Raw genomic sequence first — 16,497 nt, forward strand, 5'->3', positions numbered from 1 at the left:
TCTTTGGGTTGTCATTGTGGAAAGTGTTTATTGTAAGAGAAATCTAATTAAAATCTTTTACAGGTTGTACTCAAGTACTTGAGTAAATGTTATTAGTTACATTCCATTATCATTATGTTAGTGCATTTGTGTGTATATGATGAGGTAATATGAATAAAGCAGTGTAAAGCTGGAGATATACACAGAAAATGTGTAAATGAGGGCAGTGAACAGCGTTTGCCAAGCAAGAACAAACCCAGCAGGGTGCAGAGGGACTCTGAGGCAGCAGGACGTCATGTCTCCGCCCACTACATAAATATTCATGAGCCGAGCGCCCCTGCGTGCCCTTACGCGATGACGCAACGCGACAACTGCGGGTCCCGATTGCTGCAGCCGCTTGTCAGTGTGACGAAGATTGGCACTCAGGTAAGCTGTCACTCAAAATCCCTCTTTTTCCGTTCCCTATCAATCAAACAATCTGGGCCGCACGCAAAAATGCCCCGGGGCGAGGAGCGCGGACCTAGTCCGGGCAGCGGAGGGTGTTTGTGGAAGGGAAGGAGAAGCGCGAGAGCTCCGGGAAGAATTAAAAAAAAATCTGTATACAGGGGAGGGGGGGTAAAAAAATATGTCGGCGTTTTGGGGGCAGAGGAGGATTGTGGAAAAGCAAAGGGCGAGAGCAAGAAACGAGGCCCGACAGTTGTAACGTTACCGCGGAGGGGAGGGGAGGGAGAGGGCAGCTGTCCCCGCTTGATTGATTGACTGATGTGGGAAGGATTTGAGGATCAGCCGGGCTAGCCTGCTGTGAAGCCGATGCTTCTTTAATATCACTGCACACGGCTGACAAGAGATGCATATTCATTTAAAATGTTAATAGAAAGAAACGGTAAAGCGGCCGAGGCTGTCCTGTTATTTGGCTCGCTCTGTATCAATCCGCAGCGGGGTCTTTTTTTTGTACCTGGCTAATGTTAGCTAACTGCGTTAGCTTGTTTTTCTGGCAGTGATTCCTTTTCTAAATATGGCGCTTTGCATTTTGGCTGCACCGTAGCAGCGTGAGAAACACTTTTAAGTTAACAGTTAGCTACCTTGCTAACGCTAGCTGTAGCTAACCAGATGGCTGCTCCTTTGAGTTAACCCCAGACGGTTGTGTCTAAAAGGGAGCCCTTTATTTGCGAAAGTCTCGCGAGATTTGTGTACGCAGTTTATTTGTTACTAACTGTGTGCAAATTGATTAAAGTTTACAAGGAGGCAACGATATGGTTAGGATCTGGGTATTCTGAAGGACAGAAAATACTTGGTGAGGGTTATAGAAAGATCATAGTTTAGGTTAAATTGACCACTCTCGCGAGATTCTTCGCGTGTGTGGGGTTCCCTTTGAGACTGGGTTCGGTAGCTAACGCGAGTGTAGCGCTAACGGTACAGGCTAACAGCTAAATATTGTGTAAAAACAAGGCTCACTCCAGCCGAGCTTCTTTGTCTGTGTGTTGCACGAACGTTGTACCAGTCAGAGGACAGTTGGCTCATGTTAGCCCAAAGGCTTTTTAAACTTTTATCCCCTTTGCCGCCACAAATGGTGTGTGAGGGGCTAACACGGGGCTAAAAGCTAACTTCATCGTGGTGGGTGTGTTAAAACAGTTGCAGGGTAACGTTAACATAAGATCGCTATTATCACAACAGCACACCTCAGGCTCGATTTATCAGCCTCCTTTTGTTCTTTAGGATTAGCGTGAACATTAATGTTCATGATTAAATGAAATGTATACAAAGATATAAGTAAACGGAGTTCCCTAATGTAATGTTGGTGTTTTTTCCTGAGGGTGCCTTCACAATCCCTTGTTTTGCCCAGATGTGTGTGTCTCTACCAGTACAGAACGTTGGATTAGAGGTTTTTGTGATATTTTATTTTTGTTTTCATTATTCCTGCTGTTCTAATAAATGTCCACCAAACCAGGGCTGGACAATTTGGCTTGTAAATAATCTATTTTTAGGCTAGTCCACGATATATGATATGTATCTTGGTATACACATTTCTCTAAAATAACATACCGCTAATTCTTTTATAGTGCAAACATGATGAGCTTATACAATATGATACCATTAGGGCTGGGTGATATAGATTAAATAAATGTCATGACATTTTTGACCAGATGTGTTTATGGACATTCTGGCAATATTGTAGAGATGACTTCTGACACTTTCGTAAAATTAGGACTTCGGCTGAAGATTATTTTAATCGACTATTGTCATTGATTAATCCCTCAATTATTTTCTTGATTAAGTGATTACAGTTGATTGGTCTGTAAAATATCCAAAAAAGGTGAAAAATGTCGAACAGTGTTTCCCAAAGCCCAAGAGGGTGTCCTCAAATTGTTTTGCCCACAATCTAAAGATATTCAGTTTGTCACCAAGAACTAAATAAACCCGATTTTAACATTTAAGAAGCTGAAATCAGAGAATTTTGACTTTTTTCTTATCAATCTAATCAATCGATTATCAAAATAGTGGGCGATTAATTTAAGAATTCCCCATCATGATATAACAATATCACAATCTAAATTATTTCTAGTTGCATATCACAACATTGCTCTAATATTGATGTGTTGTCCAGCTCTACTCCAAACACATGCTCAATTTTGATGACAAGGTTTGTTTTAAATTTTTGGCCGATATGTTACTGTCCAGTAATGAGATAATTAGATCATTTATTTTTTCAATAAAAAAGTTTTAGCTCAACAAAGATGGCCATGATAATATCCGATTTGACAGATTGTGCCAAAACATTTAATTTGAAATCTTAGGCAAACTACTCCATGAAAGCCAAGAGATATTTTAAGTTTTTTACGAACTTAAAAATAAATTAACATTTGAAGACTCAGAACTGTTCTTTGTTTTTGTTTTAATAGCAATCGCTGTTAAATTTGGTTTGGTCAGAGCTGTGGAATATTAAATTGCCGTTGCTCAGAACATTTTAGCCTTTCTTACCCTCAAGGTATGTGAACTTCTTTTGAAAATACAGAAATGGGAAATTATCAGTTATCATATCGTCAGCCACGAGAAGCAGCCTGTGGGACAGGAAATTGGCATGAGGCACCAGCCAAATGCTGATGAAATATCAAAGTGAAAGAGGCTGGTAGATTTCAGACACTAAATTATGGTGAATTCCAACATTTATCTTCCAGCTGCTGGTTGATGTTCACATTTTAAAAAGTTAATTTCCCATCATGGAAGAAGGTAATTATTGGTTATCTGTATCAGCTGAATAAGTCAGTGTCATGCATCCTGACTTTTTAATGCTTACCCACCTTAAACTTACATTAATTAGCAATATCAGTTCTTTGCTGTAAGAAAATGAGCACATTCAACCTCCTTTTAAAGGGTCAATTCACCCCAAAATGAAAAATATTAAAATGGGTTTGACACCAATGATTTAGTTAGTTTTGCTGTGAGCTGACAAGTTTTGGAGATACTGGCCTGTGACTTGTCTTCCTTCTCCCCAGTCTTAATGGAACTAAATGTCTCTTCCTAGAAATCATGACCCAGTTACTCAAGATTATCCACACACCTTGTTGTAAGCAGTTTCATGTAGGAACTATTTTCTTTCTACCAAACTACACTGCACAGATGGAAGCAAAAGGATGGACAGACGAAAGGCCATAGAAATTTATACGTAGATGCCGCATTGAGCAGTTTTCCCAGTTGCTATGATACAGCAGCGACGAGGATCAAGCAGGGCTCATATCGGAACAAATGAAAGTAAATGGGGAGCTTTGGTTTTTCTGGATAAAAAGCAATGCAACTGTTACTCCTCAACTGATTTCAGTGAGTCCTGTTATATTCAAGGGTCCATAATTAGAAAAAAAAAAAAATTTTCCCCCCAGCTTAGTCCATGTAGAGCGCTTCATAAAAAACAACTCTTTAAGTTAGGTTAAGAAATCTCAATGTTGTAGTGCTTTTATCCAGAAAAATGGCAGCTCTCCCATTTACATTCATGCGTTCACAGGCCAGTATTGCCCGGTCCAATATGGAGGTGACGTTGACGTAGAATCCAAAGGCCAGTGTGGCGTCTATGCTTGTGACACTGAAATTGCAATAGCGATATAAGATACGATTAGTTGGAATGATTATTCAGTTTGGGTATGGCACTTGGTGACATTGCAGTTAATTGTGCAACCCTAATTCAAATTTTAATGGCATCCTCAGCTGAGCTGTAACCTCTTTTCTTTGCAGACATGCATACTTACCTCTGCGTGGTGATGTCGTCACCAGATGTGATTTGGAAGAAAATAAATTGTAAATAATATTCATCCATAACTTGTTAGCTCACACCAAAACAATCTAGATGGAAAAATAGCACTTTGGTTAAGTATTTTTGATTTTGTGGTGAGGGTCCCTTTTAGGGCTGCAACTGATGATTATTTTCACTGTTGATTAATCTATCAATTATTTTCTCGACTAGTTGCTTGGTCCATAAAACATCAGAAAGTGGTGAAAAATGTTGATCAGTGTTCCCCACAGCCCAAGACGATGTCCTCAAATGTCTTATTTTGTCCACAACCCAAAGATAAAGACCTAAAGAAACGAGAAAAGTTTCTCATTTAAGAAGATGAAATCAGAGAATTGTTATTTAAAAAAAAAAGGAAATTAATTCTCAAAATATTTGGCGATAGATTTAATAGTTAATGACTATTCGACGAATTGCAGCTCCAGTCTGTGAAATTGCATTTGCCCAGTTTACATAATCTAATAATAATCTCATTTTGACATCATGACAGAACAAAACTACTATTAAAAGCTCATCTAACTGTGTGATCTGTGTATTGTGCAGGTTGGCCACCTGTCCTGGTCTCTATAATGCCCCAGTGTTTGCAGCATCTGCAGTGAACGTGATGGCAGCCCAGTCGGTCTCCATAGACAAGTACCCAAAGGGAGAGCAGCAGGTGGGTGACAGGGACCTCAAGGCCTGAATTATCTGCTCCAACTGCTCTTTTTTCGCTCGTTTGCTGAAGTTGCTTGCAATAACGACACTTACATGTTCCAGGCTACAACTTCAGTATTATGCATCCTTTGCCTGTGGATCCCCCAGTTATTTTTAGCAGTGATAAGTCGGCCTGGATAGCCAAACAAAGGGAAACACTTAATGCATGTAACACTAGAACACAGGCAGTGTTAATGCTATTACATCAGTTTTGGTAATCTGTTGGTGGCATGCATGTCTGTCTGCTGTGGCAGGCCACCACAAATATATCACTGTATGAGAGACACTGGTGCAGTGTATAAAGCCCCGTTTTCTGCCAAGTGTTTATGTGTCTGTGCTTATGTAAATTGCTTACAAAACATCTTTATTCAAGTGCCAAATTTGGGGGTGTCGAGAGCTGAGAAGGATCTATGACTAATGAGAAATTTTCCACCCCAAGCAAGTGATTATTTTTAGCTTGTTTGCACTCAATCTAAGTCATTGTTGGTCTCCGTCACATGGCTGGGGATGGGATTTATGCTCTGGAAGGGATCCTGTGTTTGCTGGTAGGCAGGCAGGCACAGTGTGAAAATGTGTGAAAGAAAAGGAGGAGAAACTTGGCTCCTAATCTATGAATGTGCCTGGAGTGGAGCACTGCAGAGGCTTCAGCCACATTTGAATGTGTCTGTTTATTTGCATCCGTTGATAGGTGTGCACAGGTTCTAGATTACATTTGAGTGGTAATCAGATTGAACACCAGATATGTCAGTGTTTATGTCTGCATTGTGTCTGGATGCAGTCTAGCCACAACGCATTGTGAAGAGACTCGAGGGCACGATTGAATGCAGACATATTTTAGTGCATCTGTGTGCTGGAGATACCTTAAAGGGATAGTTGGGGTTTTTTGAAGTCGGGTTGTATGAGGTACTTATCCATAGTTGGTGTATTACCTATGGTTGATAGCAGTCAACATGCCCCTAGTTTGGAGAAGCAGCAGGAGTACCATTGTAGGAAGTCAAGCAATGTACTGCTGTGGACTGGGACAGCAGGAAACGTATTTTAGACACAAAAAAATCTATATCCATTTAAATTTACGCTATATTTAGAATATTTTTACAGCTTTACCTTGCTGTCAGGTAGCTCCCACCAGATTACTTCAACAAAAATCTTACCTCACAGAACACAGAAGTTGTTGGTCTACTGCTGCTGCAATGTGTTAGTTTAATTCTGTGACTTAAAGTGTGCATTTTAAAGGTTTGGTTTACATTTCATCAAAGTTGCACAATAACACAAACAAACTAACAGATGCAGGCAGTGGTGGAACAGCAGCTCCTGTGTTCTGTGAGGTTACATTACTGTTTTTGTCAAAGAGGTCTGGTAGGACCATCGTGGTCATGGAATTTTGCCTGCGGTTATTTGGGTTGACTCAACGGTGAGGTACAAATTCACAACACACAATGTTGCAAATGAATTCCTACAGTTTGACCATTTCCATTTTTTTTTAGTTATGTTGTTTCTTTCAGAGCATTTATTATGCTATTTATTCCACTGATTGAGTAATCAGATAAGAAGTACTTTCGTCTTATTAAAGAGCAATAGTAAATACACAAAAAAAATATAAGACAAGTCTCTTAAAATGAACAAATGGTTTCCTTTTTTGAAAAATCGTTGTTAAATTGTGTACGATAATATCAATTATTAATCTAAGAATGCACTTGGCTCTGATACTGGAGCCTCTCTCTGTCTATAGTTACCATTATAGTATAATATATATACTAATAAAGTATAATAATGATGTGCTGTACAGTATACAGACAGTTGCAGTATGAGTAAAGTAAAATTTTCTGACTTGTAAAAAAGTCTTGGCTCATGGAGAAAGAGAAAACAAATGAGCAAAGTGGTTGTTGTGGTTGGTTTGTCAATAGCGCTGTATTTCAGAATTGCAGCTATTGTGACAGCCCAGTGGGTTTGGAGGGAGCAATACAGCGTCTGGGTTTTTTGAAGTGTGGTCGTAGGAAGTACTTCTCCATAGTCGGTGTATTTTCTACAGTAGATGCAGTTGGCATGGCACTAGAAACAATCTATTCCTTTAAGAGCAACAACAAGAGAAAAAACTTCTGAAAAATCAGGTAACTCTAACAGAGTGAGGGACTGAAAACTCATGACTATCAGTAAGTCTTTCTGTCTTGTTGTTGATCACAGTAAACAAGTCTTACGACTATAGTCACACACACACTGGTGTGAGAAATGTATAGTTTTGGAAAGTGGTTGTCAGACCACGTCCTCATGACTTCTCCACAGGGTTCATATTGAAGCGAGGCTCTGTGTGAAGTTTTGCCCTGCGGCTACTCTTGTTCTTCACATGATGTCTTCATGTCTCTTCATTCCCCGCCTTTCCCTTCACCTCTTCTGTCAGTTTCTGTCTCTCTTTCTCTTTCTGTCACTCTTATCATTTCTTTGTTTTCTCTCTTTCCGCAGATGCAAGGTGTGGCGACGGTAGACAGCGATACGGAGCAGAAGTTCATGGAGGGGACGTTGGCAGAGGCGCCCAGCCCGGCACCCACAGAGCCGCAGACGCCCATGGACGCGGACAAAGCCTCCATATATCGGTAGAAATAACTCTGCTTGTGTGTTTGTGAGAGAATCAGAACAACATCCCTGTGTTCCTGTCCTGGTCCGTTCTTTTCCTGACTTAACTTCATTACTGCCAGATCGGCCAGAAATTAAACCATCACTATGAAATATCATCTGATGTCTGTGAAGTCCTCCCCTTTGTCCATGTGACTCCCATGTTGCTCTCTGGCATCTGAAGGGTGTTTTAACACCGCCTGCTGATTTTGTTTGTTGTCTGATCTAATGGAGATGTTTGTTCCATTTTTGTTTTGTTCACACTGCCCACTTACAGTCTAATCAGAGCCGACAAACAAGTCACATGGTCTCATGAACAGTGTACTGCGTTGAACTGTAGCATCATATGGCTGTGGTCGTGTGTTCATAATGGATATACAATAGAAGAAGAAAACTATACAGCAGTTAATACAGCAATTTGTCTCGACAGGGGATTTACAAGCGTTTGTTTTCACCCTTAAAGGGGTAATTCGTATCACTTGAAGTGTGGCAGTATGAGGTACCTATCCATAGTGAGTGCATTACCTACAGCAGATGGCGGTTGACACGTCCCCAGTTTGAAAAAGCAGCAGGAGTACCGGTGTTGGAGGCTAAGCAGTGTACTGCTGTGGACAGGGTCCGCAGTTAAATATCTTTTAGACACCTAAAAAAATCAATTTCAGTTAAGTGTACACTGTATTTTGAATATTTTTACCATTTTAAATTGCTGTTAGACAGAGTTTTGTAATGTTGAACTGCCGATATATAAGCCAGATATCCAAACCAACCAAACTGAACTGACAAAGTTAGACCATGGCTCTCAGTAACTGATGAAGATTTCTTTTAGGGTGACGATATTAACATTCTTCAAATTTGACGCAGTAGTTCGATGATGATTGCGACAATAACTATAAATCGATAATGGTGAACAGAAACGGACCACCTGCGCCACATTTAAGTGATAAAATATTGTGTATTATATATTAAAAATATTGTATGAATTTGAATTTGTTGCAGGCATTTTTCACCAAAAAAAGTACTCATAAAAGCAGAAAATTGTAAACTTATGACGCTCGCATTAACTTGCACCACCACAGTAATGGCAGCTTGTTAACTTTGTCTGTAGGGAATAGAAAGGAGATTTCATATAAGTACAAATCTGTCTTCATGGAATATTGTTGTCAGAGTAATATTGTATTATTGTATTGTGTAGATAAGTATTTAATAATCATGTCCTTCTCTTTACGTATGAAGAGTTTCTGTCAGAATATAATATCCCTTTGACACCTGGGAATTCTGCAGAAGTATTTGGTGAAGAAACCCTCTGGTGTCTGTGTGCTGTTTTGATTTCTCTTTCGAGGGTTAAAGCCCAGCAGTTGTCCATGTTTTCTCCAGCATACACTCCCATAAGGAAAAAATGTGTGTCCAGTTTTTCCTGGTAATAATATCAGATCTGTAAGAGCTTTGTTCCAAAGAGATATTACCACATTACTATCTGATTTCATACTGGAACTGATTGTTAATGATGTAGTATAGAAGAAGGCCTGGCCTCCAACTAATCAATACTTAATCACCAACAAAGTCAAGGAAATCTCTTTTAAACTCCAGCTAAAGATTTTAGAGAGACATTGATGTCAGTTGTAGTCTCTGTAATGGATGTCCTGAATCTGTTGTGCATTAGTTTTGGTTTGGTGAAGAGATTCTTGCAGAATCTGTGTTTTTATTGTTGGAAGTATTGATAAGGCTTTTGTCCTGTGCAGGAAGAGAATTTATTGTTTGGTCTCCTGGAAGACGTATACATAATTAACCTTATTATAATGGAAAATTTCATATCCATGAATGTAAATTTACAGGTAGGAAACAATAAGGAATTCAACCAAAACATTGATTAAACTTGGCACTCTTTGAAGCAAAAAGCAATTAAATCTTGTAGTAATTAATTTTGCTTCTAAATAAATGATCTTTTATTTTTTTATTTATCCCCCCTGGTGTTAAAACAAAGTATTTTCTCTTTTATGTATGTTTTTTTCTTTCTTGTGCTCCCTTTTGTAGAAGATTTGTGCATGCAAATGAATAAAGTACCTCATACAGTCACACTTCAGATAATCTGAACTATGGCTTTAACCCCTTTTTTTGTTTAGTTTGTTGCACTTCATCTTTATTACTGCGGAGCAACTGTACTTTGTCCTTTTGAAATAAGTGCTCATTTTACCAACTTGTTTTGTGTGTACTTTTCACAGACATCCCTTGTTCCCTCTCCTGGCCCTGCTGTTTGAGAAGTGTGAACAGTCCACACTGAGCTCGGACTGCATCACTTCGGCAAGCTTCGACGTGGATATCGAGAACTTCGTCCGCAATCAGGAGAAGGAGGGCAAACCCTTCTTCAGCGAAGACCCTGAACTCGACAATTTGGTGAGAAACCTCATGGGGGAAAAGTTGTTTTTTTGTTTGTTTTTTGTTTTTCCCCTGAAGAAAGATTTTCTTTTCTGTGTAACACACTACTTTGACCCATGAGTAAAATTTTTTTAAAAGCTTCTTAAAACAACAAGTCACAAAACTATAAAAAGGAAAAAGAGGTTTAAAATAGTTTGAGTCAAACCTTAAATTTGACTGATATGTAATCTAATTTCAGTATTTGTTGGACCCTCAGCACCCGTTCATGTATGTCTAGTTAGTGTTTGGGCTGAAAACATAAGCAGACGACTGAAAACCAGTTTTAGTTCTGAGGTATTTGACAAAACCAAAACAGGGACATGAGGTATTTCACAAAGAAATACAAAAAGGAGCCCCCAACTTACTCTCACAGTCACATGTGAGTGACCTTTAACCTCAGCAGCATATTGAGCTGCAGTCCCGTCCACCTATCGATTAGAATACAGTATCTCTACAGAATGATTAGATGCTGCAATCAGTGTCACAGAGCTGGTGAATCTTAAGTTGTTAGAAATACAACATGTTGCTCTGTGCTGGAACTGACCCTGACCTGTCTGAAGGGCGCAGGTTGAACTTTTTTACCTCAAGTGTATTTCTAAATGTTCAGTGTTTTAGCTTTTGCTCCTGGTGGTCATATCACTGTCTGATTCAACCTTTGTCACTTGTAGTTGGCAAGTAAGCATCCAGAATAATCAATTAAAAATACAGTGTTTACCCTAGATTCACTGTGTCTGCCCTCACAAAGCAGTAAACCTCATTATACTATCTACCACCACAACTTATTCCGTTGTCAAATTTAACACTTAGATGTTTCTGTGCTTATGTGCAAAATGGAAGTGACTCTGCTCTTCGTCGAGAGCAGAGGAGAGAAACCAGTGTGACTGTAAGAGACAGTAAAACACAGTTAAGACTCACACACTGAGCTGAAATGAAAGGAATGCACATAAACTAAGTGAAAAACATAAATAAAATATTTTATTTCGTTCAAGGCAATGGTAGGGGAAACACAGCATCACACTTAATAAATACTTTGGCTGGTATGATTGTGGATAATTATTAAATTCAAACTTGTGAATCCTGCAGATAAAAAGTAAAATACTGGGATAAAATCAGAAGTCAGCAGCAGAACATCAAAGGAGTGGAAATTATGTAATGAACAGAAGTGGGCAAGAGTGAGACTGATTATCTAAGTTTAGTGTCTAAATCCTCAACATGAGGCACAAGAATGGACAAACATTCAGTCTCCTTTCTGCAGACTGCCAGTAACCATTTTTGAATCCCTCTGATGTGTAGATGGTGAAAGCCATCCAGGTGCTGCGGATCCACCTGCTGGAGCTGGAGAAGGTGAGTGACCTGTGTAAGGACTTCTGCAGCCGCTACATCGCCTGCCTCAAAACGAAGATGAACAGCGAGACTCTGCTGAGTGGAGACCCGGGAAGCCCGTACTCCCCCGTTCAAGGCCAAGTCCAGAGCTTCTCACCCACCAAGACTCAGGTACGAATTGCAGGTGGACACTGACTGTGGCGATTCTTTGCCCTTAATGCGTGTCAGCTGATTTCAGTGCTGCACAATAATAAAGTCAAATCAACATGTTGTAAAAATCAAGTTAAAGATCCATCAACATGAAACAATGTTACTGAGGCCTGCTCTCTGTTCCACAGACCCCCAGCTCTATCTCGGGGACCATCAGCCCCCAGGGTCAAATCGTGGTGCCTGCGTCAGCCCTGCAGCAAGGGAACGTTACCGTGACAGCTGTCAACCCCACCCAGGTGGTCGCAGGTATGTCACCGTGGCATACAACCCCTCCCTCAGGTACTGTACTGTTGTGACTGCAGCTGACATGTCATCATGTACCAGTGGGACACTCTGATCAGAGCTTTATGTGCACTCTGCAGCTCAGCAGATTATATTAAGCCGTGTGTGTGCATGTGTGTGCGTGTGCGTGTGCGTGTGTGTGTGTGTGTGTGTGTGTGTGTGCATCTTAATTCCAGGTGGCACGGTGTACCAGCCTGTTACAGTTGTCACTCCTCAGGGCCAGGTGGTAACACAGGCTCTGTCTCCCGGGACAATACGCGTCCAAAACAATCAGGTAGCACATATCTCTGTGTGTCTGTGAAGGCTGCTGTGTTGTCTGATGATGTTTCCACTGCAGGGTACAGCTCAGCGAGGGCAGGGTATCATTCAAAACTTTTCAATACCATTACCGATACCTTGGCTTTGCGTTTCAATACCAAATCCATTTTAACAAAAAGAAAATTACACATTACGGTACGTGTTATCCCCTCTCTCTCTGCCCCCTTTCCTGTCTTCACTTCAGCTGTCTCTGTCAAATAAAGCCCAAAAATCATCTTAAAAAAACAGAGAGAGAACAGTCGTGTGAAGTGCAGGAGTTCTTCTGTTATCCCTTTTCCACCAATCGGTTCTGGTTCTTCAGTCGGTTTCATTCAAGAATCTGTGTAGCAGGGTGCCTGGGTAGTTCACCTGGTAGAGCGCAAGAATCCTTAGACATGGCCGTGGGTTCAAAACCAGCCTGTGGCATGTCATCAACAGAGGGTTGCACTATGCACACCAGCTTCACCTCAGGTCAACCTGTTGTTTTTTTTGCTTTTAACTGGAAATGAAATTTTTTAGGTTATTAACTAGTTTATTTTCGGACAGATTCCTCAAAATCTCAGTGCATGAACAGGAACAGAACCAGTCCCACGTGGTGGAAATGTTTGGTTGCTGATGGAATGATCTCCAAAGAAAACATATCCTCCATCGTTCTGTGTGTGTTTGTGTTGTTGAAAATGATGCCATGATATCTTGCCTGCATTAATAGGGTACCAGCTGCAGTGGAAAAACCTAATCATGAAAAATACCTGCTGCCAAAAGTGCTTCAGGTTGAGCTGAGCTGTGCCATGCAGTGGAAACACGGCTTAAATCAGAGGTTCCTGTATGTTGGGGGAGTAGGAACTTTTACTACCCTTCAAATGGGGTCCAACAGAGAAAAAAACTTTTGAGACAGACTAATGTTAATTCCTCAAACAAGTCTTTTTTTTTTACAGGCTTTACAGTGGTACATTAAATATACTAGATAGTGCAACTTCAAATCATCAAGTTATTATTCTACACCAACCTTTTATAGCAGTAATATTAGAATTTACATGATCATTGACTTCTACATTGGTCAAACAAAGAGAGAGGTGTCTAAACAAGTGTTTGTCTGTTCAGCTCCAGCTGCAGTTTCACCAGGACCTGAACCTCTTCAATCACGACGACAATTCAACCAAGAACAAACGCGGTGTTCTGCCCAAACACGCCACCAATGTCATGCGCTCGTGGCTCTTTCAGCACATCGGGGTGAGTCCGTCCGTCTGTGAGCGTCAACTCTGTCTCTTTCACATGTCAATTCAAAACAAAACAGTGAAGCATCTCTTTGCTGTTCTCTTCTGCAGCACCCGTATCCAACAGAGGATGAGAAGAAACAGATCGCCACTCAGACAAACCTGACACTTCTGCAGGTCAACAACTGGTGAGTTTAGACTTTTCTTTTGCATTTAAATTGCTGACAGGATGAATGTGTTCATTCAGGCAAAAGCAGTTGGGGAAAGAATAAACAAAACACACAATTCAAACATTTAAAAATAAATACATAAAGATAAAAAAATATCTAGGAAAAGAGTAATTTCTTTAAATAATATTTCCACTGTCATTTTCTTATTCTTTTATAGATTTCTTATTTTTATGGCACTCTTGTGACTTTTTCTACCCACTGTGGAAAACTGATTAGTCCGTCAGCTGATTGTTGATGCCCCCCAGAAATCCTCCTGATAAATGCAAACTAGTTTCTCTAATCTTTTTCTATGTTGAAAGTAAAAGTAAAACTGTTGGTGGTGAATTGGACTGAGACATCCTGTTCAAAGATTTTCCACGGTCTGAAACAAAAAAGGCAAACATGTGGTGTTGACCTCAGGATCACACAACAGGTTTCTTCCCAGAAGTACAATTCCGCTCTGCCAGAGTGCAGATACACATTCAGCCTCAATAACAGATGGGTAACTGTTTTCCCTTTACACTTTTGTTGCTGCTACATTAATTTATCCTTCTCAGACTAAAAGAAACAAGTTTGCTGTTTGTTTGGGGGTATTTTAGGCTCAGATGATTTCATCACAGCCTGTCCGGACCGAAGGTGTACAGGTCTCTGCTACACCTGCAAGAAACCACAGAAACACATGTTCCAGCCAGCGTCAACACAGATGGAGAAAAACCAACCTGTGTTGTCTTGTGTCTCCAGGTTTATAAATGCACGGAGGCGAATCCTGCAGCCCATGTTGGACGCCAGCTCCTCCGAGACACCAAAAGCCAAGAAGAAGACTCCTCAGAACCGGCCACTGCAGCGCTTCTGGCCCGACTCCATCGCAGCGGGAGGAGGCACTCATCAGCAAGTTACCATGCCAGACGGTACGCAGCCGTTTTCTGTGTACTCTTTGTGTTCAAGTTAAATGTAAACTGAAAGCTAAATACAGCCCCGCCCCTTTTTGTGTGGCTGTAGTAAATATTAAAACTAGTGGAGATGAAGACTTTGGTTTTTCATGCTATAAGAAACCTCATCTAGAATTGCTTATAATATATTACTGTACATTATGTCACTAATAATCGATCACTGTTTAACAGAACGTGGTCTGTCTCTGTAGTCCTGCACAGACTGTCAGCCCAAAATATTTTTTGGTATATCCAGATTGAATTTAAAAAGTCTGGACAGTAAAAAAAACAACATCAAAAAAAACATGTGATTTTTGAAAATCAAATCCAAGCCACATTTGCAGATGGTTTTGAAATGTGACACCAATCAAATTTCCAAGGATCAACAAATCCAATCTGATCAGTCTGTCTTTGAGATTTGATTAGAGCAACAAATGTGATTTTCCTGCAGTCTGAGCAAAGCCTGTGTTTAGTGAAGCTCTCTGAATGCTGACTTCACATTAGAAATAGAGCTTTACATCATCTACACTGAACTGATTAAAAAACAGCCCAAAAACTGTTATAACAACTGTGGCCTCTATTCCACTGTGAATGTGCTGCTTGTGTATTTGAGGCAGAGGAGCTAATTTAGAGATTTTCGGCCCAGAGCTTCAGCTGTAACAGATAAATACAGTACATGTTGTGTTGTACAGTAAGAAATAGTCACCACATCTCACAATCCATTTAAAAAAACCCTAAACTTCACATTCCTGATCTTAAAAAAGGCCAACAGTGGAGTCGCTGCATCTTACAGATGTACCAGTCCCAAATAAGAGGATAAGAGCAGCCCATCTGGGTACTTAGCTCCTGCATCATGCCCCCAGCACTGTGTTGTGAAAACAACCGCTCTAATTTGACCAGCAGTCAGTACACATGTCAAAGTTTAAATGTATAAAAAAAGGTTAACAGTATCGCTGTTTAGGTATGAGGAGCCAAAATCCTCTGGTCTGTCAGCTGAGCATGATTTCACCGGTGAATGTTCAGTGTTGTCACATAGAATAGTCACTCATTGTGGGACGTGTCGTAAGCCTGCTCTCATCTGTCAGAAATGTTAAGCACAGCAAGCCACAACCCCAAAGTTCCTGTACTTTTGGAAAGCTCTATCAATGATCAGTTCAAGTTCCCATTCACACGAGCCCATATGTTCCTGAACATTTCAGGGTTACACTGCAAATGTGGACTTTGATTTACTTTGTCTCAACTATTTAGACTTCAGAATCACATATAAATAATTTCTTGCCATTTGGAGAATTGTTGTTGCACTCGTAAAAGACTGATGAATATTTTTTAAGGGTATTGTCACAAGTAATTCTTTGATTCTCAGGTACAATGGTGACCATGAATGTGGAGGGTCTGCAGAGCCTGACGTCAGATGGCGCCACGCTGGCGGTACAGCAGGTGATGCTGGGAGGCCACAGTGAAGACGAGTCGGGGGACAGCGGAGACGAGGACGACGAGGACATGGCCGGGCTGGGCCTGGACAACAGCGACTCATTGCAGTAGAGGACACACTCCCTCACACTCTGATCTACACATACACACAAGACTACGTGCGTAAATAGGTCTGCAGAATGCATGTGCGTTCTCGAACACACGAATCATAGTACAAACACACACACACACACACACATTAGGTTTACACAGAGCACAAAAACGACAGGACGTGACAGGAACGGTCCTGCTCTCTTCCAACCCTCCACCCTGCTGACCGGCGGTTTACGCTGCGTGTGTGTACATCAGGACGTTTCATTTCAGAAACCGTTTTATAATTATTTAGTTGACGTATGCGAGTGCACTTTTTTGTATATTTAAGCTCAAAAAGATTAAATCAAACAAACGGAAGAAAAAAAAAAAAGAAGTGTTAAAACACCCGAAGCAAGTTTATACGCTCCGTTACTAAATGTTGACTGAGTTTTGATTTGTTTTCCCTGTCCCCCGAGTTGAATTCTCATTTTGGATGCCAACACTTTAAAGTTGTATCTGTAAGGGTTTGTCTTCACTTTTTGCATGCTTGTGTTTTGAGT

General features: G+C 40.6%; 1 protein-coding gene across 3 annotated transcripts; it reads left to right on the top strand.

Annotated features, from left to right (window-relative positions):
- Positions 1 to 286: 286 nt before the first annotated feature.
- On the top strand, positions 287 to 16,449 carry LOC146323241 (homeobox protein PKNOX1-like). Of its 3 annotated transcripts, none has more exons than XM_084725450.1 (11): positions 287 to 405; positions 4,802 to 4,913; positions 7,409 to 7,539; positions 9,778 to 9,949; positions 11,264 to 11,464; positions 11,632 to 11,782; positions 11,962 to 12,059; positions 13,184 to 13,312; positions 13,408 to 13,484; positions 14,247 to 14,413; positions 15,798 to 16,449. In XM_084725450.1, the coding sequence occupies exons 2-11, from the start codon at positions 4,863 to 4,865 to the stop codon at positions 15,974 to 15,976; spliced, it is 1,356 nt and encodes a 451-aa protein (XP_084581576.1). In that variant the 5' UTR covers positions 287 to 405; positions 4,802 to 4,862; the 3' UTR covers positions 15,977 to 16,449. The 3 variants fall into 3 exon arrangements, with proteins under 3 accessions (XP_084581576.1, XP_084581577.1, XP_084581580.1); XM_084725451.1 differs by lacking the exon at positions 287 to 405 and adding an exon at positions 741 to 862; XM_084725454.1 differs by lacking the exon at positions 287 to 405 and having other exon boundaries at positions 4,212 to 4,913; positions 11,632 to 11,749.
- The last annotated feature ends 48 nt before the right edge of the window (positions 16,450 to 16,497 follow it).

This window comes from Lutjanus erythropterus, chromosome 8, assembly GCF_056507025.1.
Source record: "Lutjanus erythropterus isolate fLutEry1 chromosome 8, fLutEry1.hap2, whole genome shotgun sequence".
Lineage (NCBI taxonomy): Eukaryota > Metazoa > Chordata > Actinopteri > Lutjaniformes > Lutjanidae > Lutjanus > Lutjanus erythropterus.